General features: G+C 43.2%; 2 protein-coding genes across 4 annotated transcripts in view; both read right to left on the minus strand.

The window, feature by feature from the left end:
• SUGCT (succinyl-CoA:glutarate-CoA transferase) overlaps window positions 1–12,270 on the minus strand; it is a 1,636,615-nt gene that overhangs the window by 1,299,615 nt on the left and 324,730 nt on the right. The window lies entirely within an intron of this gene.
• LOC134929012 (uncharacterized) lies at window positions 5,937–8,103 on the minus strand. Its single transcript, XM_063924882.1, has 2 exons — window positions 7,822–8,103; window positions 5,937–7,227 (listed from the first exon to the last, which is right to left on the minus strand). Exons 1-2 carry the CDS (start codon window positions 7,865–7,867, stop codon window positions 6,503–6,505), a joined length of 771 nt encoding a protein of 256 aa, XP_063780952.1. The 5' UTR covers window positions 7,868–8,103; the 3' UTR covers window positions 5,937–6,502.

The following is a 12,270-nucleotide window of genomic DNA, read 5'->3' on the forward strand; positions in this document are numbered from 1 at the left end:
GGGCTACCTTCTTGGATAAGCGTGTTAAAGCTTTGTCCACCCTAGGGCAGGATTCCCAGCGTAACCTGTCCGTTGTCGGGAAAGGATACGCCATAAGAATCCGTTTGGAAATCTGCAGTTTTTTATCTGGAGATTCCCAAGCCTTTTCACATAACTCATTTAGCTCGTGTGAAGGGGGAAAGGTCACCACCTGCCTCTTTTCCCCATACATATGAACCCTCTTGTCAGGGACTGGGGTTTCCTCTGTGATGTGCAACACATCCTTAATTGCTATAATCATATAACGGATGGATTTAGCCAATTTTGGCTGTCATCATCGTAATCGACACTGGAATCAGAATCCATGTCGGTATCTGTGTCAACAATTTGGGATAGTGGGCGCTCCTGAGACCCTGACGGCCTCTGCGACATAGGATCAGGCACGGGCTGAGACCCTGACTGTCCTGAGGCTTCAGCTTTTTCCAACCTTTTATGCAAGGAATTAACATTATCATTTAAAACCTTCCACATATCCATCCAATCAGGTGTCGGCGCCGTCGGCGGAGACACCACATTCATTTGCTCCCGCTCTGCTTCCACATAGCCTTCCTCGTCAAACATGTCGACACAAGCGTACCGACACACCACACACACAGGGAATGCCCTTTTTGAAGACAGTTCCCCCACAAGGCCCTTTGGAGAGACAGAGAGAGAGTATGCCAGCACACACCCCAGCGCTATAAACCCAGGAATAACACAGTAACTTAATGTTAACCCAGTAGCTGCTGTTATATTGATTTTTGTGCCTATTTATGTGCCCCCCCCCCCCCCCTCTCTTTTTACCCTCGTCTACTATGTATCTGCAGGGGAGAGCCTGGGGAGCTTCCTCTCAGCGGAGCTGTGGAGAAAAAATGGCGCTGGTGAGTGCTGAGGAAGAAGCCCCGCCCCCTCGACGGCGGGCTTCTGTCCCGCTTAAATATGTATTTCTTGGCGGGGGCTCATACATATATACAGTGCCCAACTGTATATATGTCATTTTTGCCAAAAAGAGGTCCAAATGCTGCCCAGGGCGCCCCCCCTGCGCCCTGCACCCTTACAGTGACCGGAGTATGTGAGGTGTGTGGGAGCAATGGCGCACAGCTGCAGTGCTGTGCGTTACCTCAGTGAAGACCGGAGTCTTCTGCCGCCAATTTCGAAGTCTTCTTGCTTCTCATACTCACCCAGCTTCTGTCTTCCGCCCCTGCGGCGCGGCTCTGGGATGGGACAACGAGGGTGAGATCCTGTGTACGATCCCTCTGGAGCTAATGGTGTCCAGTAGCCTAAGAAGCAGGACCTAGCTTCAGAGAGTAGGGCTGCTTCTCTCCCCTCTGTCCCACGATGCAGAGAGTCTGTTGCCAGCAGAGCTCCCTGAAAATAAAAAACTTAACAAAATACTTTCTCACAGCAAGCTCAGGAGAGCTCACTGAAAAGCATCCAACTCGTCCGGGCACAGATTCAAACTGAGGTCTGGAGGAGGGACATAGAGGGAGGAGCCAGAGCACACCAGAATCTAAATTCTTTCTTAAAGTGCCCATGTCTCCTGCGGAGCCCGTCTATTCCCCATGGTCCTTAAGGAGTCCCCAGCATCCACTAGGACGTTAGAGAAATGAAGTTGGTTTTACAGTTACTGGTGTGAGTTAACTGAAATATGTAGTGAGAATACATTGGTGTGCAGGGTGCAGCAGCATAACGGTGGGATGTGGGCTGCAGTGGTGCAGTATAATGGCGTTTAGGGCGCGGCCGCATGGGGCTTGCAGAAGTGCAGCATTTTGGGCAGGGGGCCTGTATAATCATGGGTAGAGCAGCAGAAACGGTGGGCAGTGGTGTCAAATAAGAATAATAAGCATTTGTGGTCAGTGGCACAGTATACAGTATAATGGAGTTTAGGGCGCGGCCACATGGGGCTTGCAGAAGTGCAGCATTTTGGGCAGGGGGGCCTGTATAATCGTGGGTAGAGCAGCAGAACGGTGGGCAGTGGTGTTAAATAAGAATAATAAGCATTGGTGGTCAGTGGCACAGTATACAGTATAATGGAGTTTAGGGCGCGGCCACATGGGTCTTGCAGAAGTGTAGCATTTTGGGCAGGGGGGCCTCTATAACCGTGGGTAGAGCAGCAGAACGGTGGGCAGTAATGTTAAATAAGAATAATAAGCATTGGTGGTCAGTGGCACAGTATACAGTATAATAGAGTTTAGGGCGCGGCCACATGGGTCTTGCAGAAGTGTAGCATTTTGGGCAGGGGGCCTGTATAATCGTGGGTAGAGCAGCAGAAACTGTGGGCAGTGGAGTTAAAAAAGAATAGTAGTCATTGGTGGTCAGTGGCGCTGTATAATGGCGTTTAGGGCGCGGCTGGCTGGGGCTTGCAGTGGCACAGCATTTTGGCCAGGGGCCTATATAAATGTGGCTAGAGCAGCATAGAGGGTGGGCAGTGTTGGTAAAAATGAATAATCATTGGTGGCCAGTGGTATAGTCTACATTGTGCGTTGTTTGTGTGGAGCTCTGCAGCATGCTTCCAGCCTCCTCTCCAGTCATGTGCGCATTGAGGAGAAGAGGAGTGGCCAGGAAGTCGTCTCCTGTCTTCACATATAGCACATCGCGATGTGATAAATCGAAAGTGGTAAAAACAGCATGCGATCACGCCCCGATTAGATAAATATTAAGTGCAGCACATAATATCTTGAGACGCGACATTCGACCGGCGTGCCCGCGCATCGCGTCGAAAAGTACCTTAAATGTGCATACAATCCCCCGATTTCTCACACAGATGTGGTCGAAATCGAAGGATAGTAGAGATAATCTCACAAGTGTATGGGCACCATTAGGTTCGAATTCCACCACGGCCCTAACTGTCTGGAATTTGTAAATTTTCCCCTTGCTTGCATGGGTTTCCTCTGGGTACTCCGGTTTCCTACCACAATTCAAAAATATACTGGTAGGTTAACTGGCTCCCAGGGCCGTTTCTAGACAATTTGTCTCCCAGTGCAAACAGTAAAAAATGTAGATCCCCCCCATAGATATGAAAAAAATATATTTGCAAGTGCTTTGCTGTAATGGGTGCGGCCTGGCAGGAAAAGGCTACTTGCACCATATTAAGCCATGCAAATATAGAAAAAATGGGGTAACCCCTTCTCTGCGCCTCCTAATGAAATTAATACCAGGGCCAGTATTTACTAAAAATCCGAGTTTGGTCGATTTGTGGGTTTTTTTCTAAGTCCCAATCCGGGAATTCACTAAGCACCAATCTCGGCAGTGTCTGGTCTATTCGTAATGGTTTGACTGACAACGTCCCGAAATACGAATGAATAGACCATCGGTCAAACGCGGCTGTTATTTCATAGAATACGGGAATTCACTATTCTTTCGTATTTGGGTGTTAGTCTCTGAGGGCTCAAATGCGGTCGTATTTTTTTGCGATTTGTTAAAAAAAGCGGCAAAAAAATAGACCTGCTTTTTTCAGTCGTGTTTACATGTGTTGGCAATAAAAAATCACTCACACCTGAATTAGGATGCCTATAAAAGGATGTTAGGCCCATTTCAATACACCTACACTCAGAAATGGCAGCAGGACTGTGGGCCAGTGATCTTTTGTGTGCTGTGGGATTCCTTCGACTCAGACATCAGCCTGTAAGTACCCAGGGCCAAGAAAATGAACATGGTCAGCAGGTTGTACCGGTTCCGCGGAGGCTGCGCAGGCCTCGTTTTTTTAGGGGGCGTTTAAACTTGAACGCATTGTCCGATGATAAGGTCATACAGATGTTCCGTCTAAATCGTAACAACATTTTCCGTCTGTATGACCTTGTCAAACTGGGCCTAGACCCTGAGACAGCACGCTCTCGCCCTGTCTCAGGCCTGCACAAACTCCTGGCTGTGTTGTACTTTATGGCTACTGGCAGCTTTCAGGCTGTGTCTGGGGATGTCATAGGAATCTCACAGCCCTCATTTTCCAGAATCTTAATACAGGTGATGTATACCTAACAACCTCTTCTGTTTTGTGTTTGTTTTAATTTCTCGGTGGCCAGTTCTGTCCTAAAATATCAAGTTTATTGTTCGTTAAAAGTTTCACACAGGTTTTGGCTGTTTTGCAGCCCCACATCGAGGCCTCAATCTGCTTCCCTACCCAGGAGTCTCAGTGGCATGCCATCAGGGTAGATTTCTATGAGCTGGCTGGCATGCCCAATGTGCTTGGAGCCATAGATTGCACACACATTCAGCTGAGACCACCTAGGGGCAGTCAGCACATATATACTAACCGCCATTTTCAACACTCCACAAATGTGCAGGTGGTTTGTGATGCAAATCTCAAAATAATTTGTGTTGTTGCTGGTTACCCTGGGGGCTGCCATGACTCCTTCATCCTCAGTCAGTCATCCCTCTTTGATAAGTTTGAGGACGGACAAATGCCAGATGGATGGCTGCTGGCTATGTAATTTGATATGTGTAGGCCTGCGTATACTTTGTCCAAATACAGGGGCAGATGTATTAACCTGTAGAAGGCATAAGGAAGTGAGAAACCAGTGATCTGTGCAAGGTGATAAAGGCACCTGCCAATCTGCTCCAATATGTAAATTAACATTTAGGAACAGATTGTCTGCTGCCTTTTTTACCTTGCACATATCACTTGTTTTTCACTTCCTTATGCCTTCTACAGGTTAATACATCTGCCCCACAGTTTGTTACTTATGTGTTGCTGTATCTTAACATGATTCACGTTACTATATCTGTCTTTTAGGTGATGGAGGATATGGCTGTTACTCTTGGCTTCTAACTCCATTGTCCCGACCTGATACCCCTGCTGAACACAATTACAATAATGCAAACAAGTCCACGCAGAATGTGATAGAAAGATGTTTTGGTGTGCTGAAATCTAGGTTTCGTTGTCTGGATAAGTCTGGTGGACTTTTGTTGTATAGTCCCTCCAAGGTGACTCAAATTGTGTTCTGCTGCTGCTTTCTTCATAACATGTGTTTGCAACAACATCTGCCACATGTTGATGAGGAGGAGGAGGAAGAAATCAGCCAGCAAGCAGAGGAATTAGAGACATCTTATGATACTTGGAGTACTGATGTAGGGAGGCAGGTTAGGCAACAGATCATAAATCGCTATTTCTAAGGTAAGCTTGGTTTGCTTATTTCATTTGTTGTGTCTTCATAAATAGCTGTTTTGTGTTTTTTTCCAAAATCCATTACTCTGAATGTGTCTGTCTCCTTGACACATACAAACATACCCTCGCTATATGCTTAAAAAATGTTGCATGTGTATTGTGTGTTTTTTTAATATCAAAACAACAGATTATGAGTGGCATGCATTAAGTCTGGATAAGTGTTCGAAATCTTGCAGTGCTAATTTCTTACAAGCCAACATCAACCATTTAGTATTTTACTTTATCATTGTGTGTAATGTCCTAATGCACAGGTTCACAAACTCGGCCCTCAGGACCACACACAGTGCATGTTTTTCAAGTAACACAGTAGAAGCACAGGTGTATGAATTACTCACAGACATATGTTAAAAGGTTCACAGGTGGAGCTAATTATGTCACTTGTGATTCTGTGAGTAGACCTGCAAAACATGCACTGTGTGGGTTCCTGATGGCCGAGTTTGAGAACCTGTGTTCCCAAAAAAACACTCCTCAACATATAATATGTTAGCCTTGAGGAAAACATGTGTCCCTATGTGTGATGCACCATCATATTTAAGACTCACAAACTTACTGTAATCATGAATTTTTTTTACTCATGCTTGATGCTGTAAACTTGATGATGTGTAAGTAAATACACAGTTTGCCACACATATACATTATTGTACTTTTTTTTCATATACATTATTGTACTTTTTTTTTTTTAAGGGTAAAAGTACATATTTGTTTGTTTATGCATCATGTGTAAAAACATGCTTAATAATTTTTAACACACACAAACATGTCCCAACAATACTGACATTCATTTGGACAATGTTTTATAAACAAAACAAAGGCAACATATTACAAGCTTTTTACGCCACTCAATTGAGTTCATCTTGTAATGTTGTATAGATAAGATAGCTAAGATATGTATGACTAACATTGTAATTTGGATTGTCTGCAGGCAAAGAGAATGATTGGAATCTAGAGAGAGTAATGATTAGAAAAAAATCAAGTGGTCAGTTTACTTCCTGCTAAAGACATTCAGCCTGGCAGGCAATTATTGTATGTGCAGGCAAAGAGAATGATTGGAATCTAGAAAGAGTAATGATTAGAAAAAAATCAAGTGGTCAGTTTACTTCCTGCTAACATGTATGTGTGGCTACATCAACTTTTTCCTCCTCCAATACCCTAAAAAAAAGAAAAGGAATAAATGTGCGTACTATTTTTTTCTATTATTTTGGCCCACTTATAATCAATGATGTTAAAAAAAGGGTCAATGAGCTAAGTGTGATATTTTGTAAACCATCTAAAACACTTGCAAACTATTTTGTGTTAATTATCACAAATGTCTAACTTGTTTTTTTACGTTTTTTTGGGTGGCTGCTTGTTCTGGCCTTTGCCTTTAGCACTGTCATGTTGGCGTGCTCTGGTGGACCGTCTTGGTGGTGATGAGACTGGCGTGATATTTGGAGTAGTCGTACCAGAACTGCTGGTTGTTTGCTGTTGGTGCATGCATCTGAGAGTTTCATTCAGGTTAGTGAGGGTGGCATTGAGTTCACATGTAGCAGCATTTTGATTGTCTACTATTCTGATTAAACTTTCATTAATCTTTTGACTGTTTTGAAAAATGTTCATATTACTTTGCTGTTGTCTGTGCTGTACTTCCATTAGTCTGTGCTGTTCTTCCATTATGCCCTGTAAGTTGCCCATGACCTGTGTAATGTCTGTACGCATGACTTCCATGGTATTGCCTATTCTGGTTCTTTGTTCATTTTGTCGACTCAGATTTCTTGAGACTCTTCTGAGGTGAGATGGTAGGCTTGCAAACATTTGTGTCTGCTTACACAGGCAATCTTCATTAGTGGCCTGCTGTCTAGCCCAAATAGTCCAAAACACCTGATCAGGGCCTTGTGTTCTTGGTGTTGTTGGGCTGTGTTGTGGTAGTGGTGTGCTTTGCTGTGGTGGTGTACTCACAGGTGCTGGGGGGCTCATTCCTTGCATTAATGGCTGCATTTCTAAGATGTTTGTCTCCTCCATGTCACTGTGTTGGTGTTGTTGCGGAGGGATGCTGGTCCCAGGACTCGAAGCTGAAATATTAAACATATCTACGTTAGCTATCCATATGTTTGTGAAATGATAAAAAAACACTACACATGGAACACATGTCATTAACTGTTGCTTACAACTATTCTGCCTAGCAACATCATCACTCATAGCTTAAATGCATACATATGCCTGTTTGTGGCAAATGTGTCTGGTTACTTAATTGTGAAAGCAAACACTTTAGTTTTATTGTAGCTCACACATACTCCACCATAAAAAAACATTGGAAGACATAATGTGTTACCTTATAGCTTTGTTCCAACAAACATAGTAATGTTTTTGAATGTATTTTGCAATGTAACCTCAAGCACACATGAGAGTTTCAGAACAAAAAAAACTTTTAACAAAAAAACAGCTTTTTTGTTGCAGCATCTTATACCCAATGTCATACTGTATGACTCAAGTGGACATACATATCTTTACTGGATGTGGACAAGGACATTTAGTTTGGATTCCATTTCAGCTTTTACTTACTGCGGTAAGTATTTTTGTTTTGGAAGTGTTTTGACTTAATGCGGTTGTGACTGATTATGATTATGTTCTGACATTTTTCACTTTGATTCCAGTTTGATACTCACAATCAAGATGAGGGGAGTGTGGATGACGTCTTGGAGGTGTGTCCATAATTTGGAGTGGGGGCACCGAACATACGGACGATAATCTTCGTGGCGGGGTAGCCTGCTGTTTGTGCCGGGACAGACGACCTTGCTTTCTTTCCGCCACAGGTTTCTTGTGGTGATGTCTTCCAGAAGAGCCACTTCTGCTGCTCCATACTTCTTTTGATGGACCTTTTAATGAAAGTGCAATTTTGTTATGGCCATTCCTTTACAAGCATACCCTATACTACAATGGACACTTTACCTGCTTCCGCAGCGTCATCATCATCAGATGTGTTAGGATTTACTGGCCGACGAGTAGTAATGCTTTTTTCAGACACTGTATAAAATGAGATATATTCATAAATCATGCTATTGTGTATACATCCACCCATTATGCTTATAAACAGTTTTACACTTAGAAATGCTTGGTTTTTAATTCAAACAAACATAAGGACCAAAAAGCCAAAAATTAAACACAAAAAACAACCAAAACACATATGCACTATGGCAACATCAAGACAGCCAAACATGTACAGGACACTGACATAGGCCACAAGTTCAAGGAAAGGATTTTTTTTTTTTTTTTAAAGACAACTTCATTTTGTATTGATTTAAAAAATATTACAGATGCAATATCTAATTTGCTCTGTGATGTGGCACTCCAAAGACACATTACCAGTATATGTCCTAAATATTTTAAAAACTAATTTTTTTGAAAAAAAATATGCAGTATGGTGTCACGGTACAAATACAAGCCAAATAAAATAAAACAAAACAAAAAAAACAATAACATTCTCTGAAGATGACATTACACATGTAAGTGGTTTAAAAACAACGTTCCAGTACTCCAGCCTCTAACATGACAACGAATTTGTTAACTTAAAAAAAACATGGAACACATATATAAAACATAGTCATAATGTTAAAAAAAAACAACCCCAAAAGGAACACATTATTGCAAGACAAATCAGAGACACACCAAGTCCAAACTACACATGCAAAATATCTGTCTGAAAAACACATGACATACAATAAAGTAAGATGTTACATTGGCTTTTAGCTAACACATGACCCAAAACAATGAATTTGCAGACACACACTTGAAGATGGGAGTAATATGCAACGTCACATTACACAGATTACAAAATAAAACATTTTAACACAAAAAAAAAAAAAAAACATGCTCACCATTCTTCCTTGGCCTATCTGAATCCCGGACATGGGTTGCAGAGACAACTTCAGGAGGTATTACACTCCGCATGGGCTCCTCATACTCCAGATAACTTGCTATATAGGGCTGCCCACCACCGGTTTTCCGAGCAGACTTGGCCTCCTTGGCCATTTTGGACTTGACACGTCGCTTTATGTCATAGTACCGTTTGCGGCATGTGTCCTCCGTCCGCTTGACCACCCCCTCACTATTGACAGCAGCAACAACTTTCGACCACAACACCGTCTTCCTACGTGTTGGCACCTTGGCAGACTCAGGGCCAAATAGCTGCCTCTGATACTTCATCAGCTCACGCACCAATGCCACATTTTCAGCAAAACTAAACTTAACATTCCGCCCAGTCTTAGTAGTGGTGCGTGGCTGCGGAGCACTCTGACTGTCACTGTCACTTGAGGCTGCTGCAGCAACCTCACCCACCTCCTCCAGCTCACTAACACTCACCTCCTCCACCTGACCGACCTCCTCCCCCTCACTCACACCCTCCACCTCTGAGTCACACATAATTGTGTGTCTATACAGTTAACACAGGAAAAAAAAAGACAAACAACACACTCCTCTACTACCACTACACAACTCACACACACACACACACACACACACCCACACACACTGACAAGGGACTATAAAGAAAAATAACTTGGACTAAAAATGAGACAAAACCACAAAATACAAGACAACAAGAATGACAAGACGACTTTCAAACACAATACCACACTCAGAAATCGCTACCAACACTCCTCAACAAACCACAAATTCACCTACCTCCACAGCACAACCTCCCTCCTCCTCACCACTAACTAAACCCACGAGGTGCGGACGGTTTGGGGCGTATTTATATGGTTGCGCACAGACACTCCTACCATCTGAAACACAACCAATCCCGAACCGGGATGAAAATCGAAACTGAAAGTGAAAATGCGGCCGCGGGAAAAAAAAACCCTGCCGCGTTTAACTTAGGGAAAAAAGCTGCAAATCCAACAAAAACACGTACGCAAACGACAATGACGGCCGTAAATGTGCCAAAAAAAACAACGACTGGCATCAACATCAGAAAACTCGAAAAGCATAAAGTCGACTGCTTCGTAACTTTGCGTATATGGGCCCTCATTCCGAGTTGTTTGCTCGCAAGGCGATTTTAGCAGAGTTACACACGCTAAGCCGCCGCCTACTGGGAGTGAATCTTAGCTTCTTAAAATTGCGAACGATGTATTCGCAATATTGCGATTACAAACTACTTAGCAGTTTCAGAGTAGCTTCAGACTTACTCGGCATCTGCGATCAGTTCACTGCTTGTCGTTCCTGGTTTGACGTCACAAACACACCCAGCGTTCGCCCAGACACTCCCCCGTTTCTCCAGCCACTCCCGCGTTTTTTCTGGAAACGGTAGCGTTTTTATCCACACGCCCATAAAACGCCGTGTTTCCGCCCAGTAACACCCATTTCCTGTCAATCACATTACGATCGCCGGAGCGAAGAAAAAGCCGTGAGTAAAAAAACTATCTTCATAGCAAAATTACTTGGTGCAGTCGCAGTGCGAACATTGCGCATGCGTACTAAGCAGAAAAAAGCTGCGATGCGAAGAAAATTACCGCGCGAACGACTCGGAATGAGGGCCATGGATTCAAAAAGTTGCATGAAAATGCACCCGATACAAAACGAGTTTAAACACTACAAACCGAATCAAACACGAATATTAGTAAATATTGGCCCATATGTTTCTACTTAACTTATGGATGGGCGAAGCTCTCTCAATCTGCTACCTTCTTCTTAATTAATAAGAGATGTGGTGTCCAGATAGATAAACATGTAAAAATAGAAAAGAGCAATCTAGTATAGCAGAATTTGCAAGCGATATCAGTCATATAACTTTATCAACCTGTGATTCACTCATAACAAATAAGCATGTATTTCTAAAAAACAGTTTTTTAATAATAAAAATTTGTCATAAAATATCCAGGCAAGGAAATGATAGATAATCCACAGATGTTACATCCATACGAACATTTATGAGGGTGGCTTCCTACCAGATTTACGGAGTATAAGGTGCACATAAAAGGAACCAATAGATGTTCCAAAAAATCCCCGGGGAAGATTTCAGCTCCAAGAATGGATCACCCGTCTTCTCCTCGTCAGGTCAGGTCGCCGTTCTGTCCCTCTCATCAGCCAACGCGTTTCAATCAGTGATTCTGATCTTTTTCACACAAAAAAAAACTGTTTTTATGAAATATATGCTTATTTGTTATGAGTGAATCACAGGTTGATAAAGTTATATGACTGATATCGCTTGCAAATTCTGCTACACTAGATTGCTCTTTTCTATTTGTACATGTTTATCTATCTGGACACCAAATCTCTCATTAATTAAGAAGAAGGTAGCAGATTGAGAGAGCTTCGCCCATCCATAAGTTAAGTAGAAACATATGGTATTAATTTCATTAGGAGGCACAGAGAAGGGGTTACCCCATTTTTTCTATATTTGTATTGTTTTTGGGTTAGGATAAACGCCCAAGGGGTTACTCTGTTTCTTGCTGCCTCACATATAGCGCGAATTGGTGGGGGTGCATTTCTGTTTTCGTTCATATTAAGCCATGGTAGCCACCACAGTAATGCCCCTGACACCATATTATGCCCCACACAGTAATGCCCGACACCATATTATGCCCCACACAGTAATGACCGTTACCATATTATGCCCCCACTGCAATGCCCCTGACACCATATTATGCCCCTACATGCCCCTGTCACCATATTATGCCTCTACTGTAGTACAGGCTGCCACAGTAACTGCTCGTTGTCAAGGGGTTCTGCTAATTGCCAAAGGGTTCTGCTCATTGTCAGGGGATCCCCCCAAACCCCGCCTTCCGTAGCCACAGGCCTCTGCAGTAGAGAAGCACATTGCACTGTTTGTGCCTCCCCCAGTTCAAAATATTGAAAATGACCTTCTCAAAATGTCCACTGCCTCCTCCAGCCTCCTTAATAACTGTCTTCTACGGGGCCATTTGGGGAGGGACATTTTCAGTAATATTCTAGACAGAATACTAACATGCAGTTCCCGTGGCACGCCGTGCGATCGCACAGCTTGCCCAGCCCTAGAAATGGCACTGTTGGCTCCCAGCAAAAAGTTACCCCCTGTATGTGCATGTTGTGGGGAATATAGACTGTAAGTTCCCTGGAGCAGGGACTGAGAGCAAATCACT

Source organism: Pseudophryne corroboree, chromosome 5 (assembly GCF_028390025.1).
Source record: "Pseudophryne corroboree isolate aPseCor3 chromosome 5, aPseCor3.hap2, whole genome shotgun sequence".
NCBI lineage: Eukaryota > Metazoa > Chordata > Amphibia > Anura > Myobatrachidae > Pseudophryne > Pseudophryne corroboree.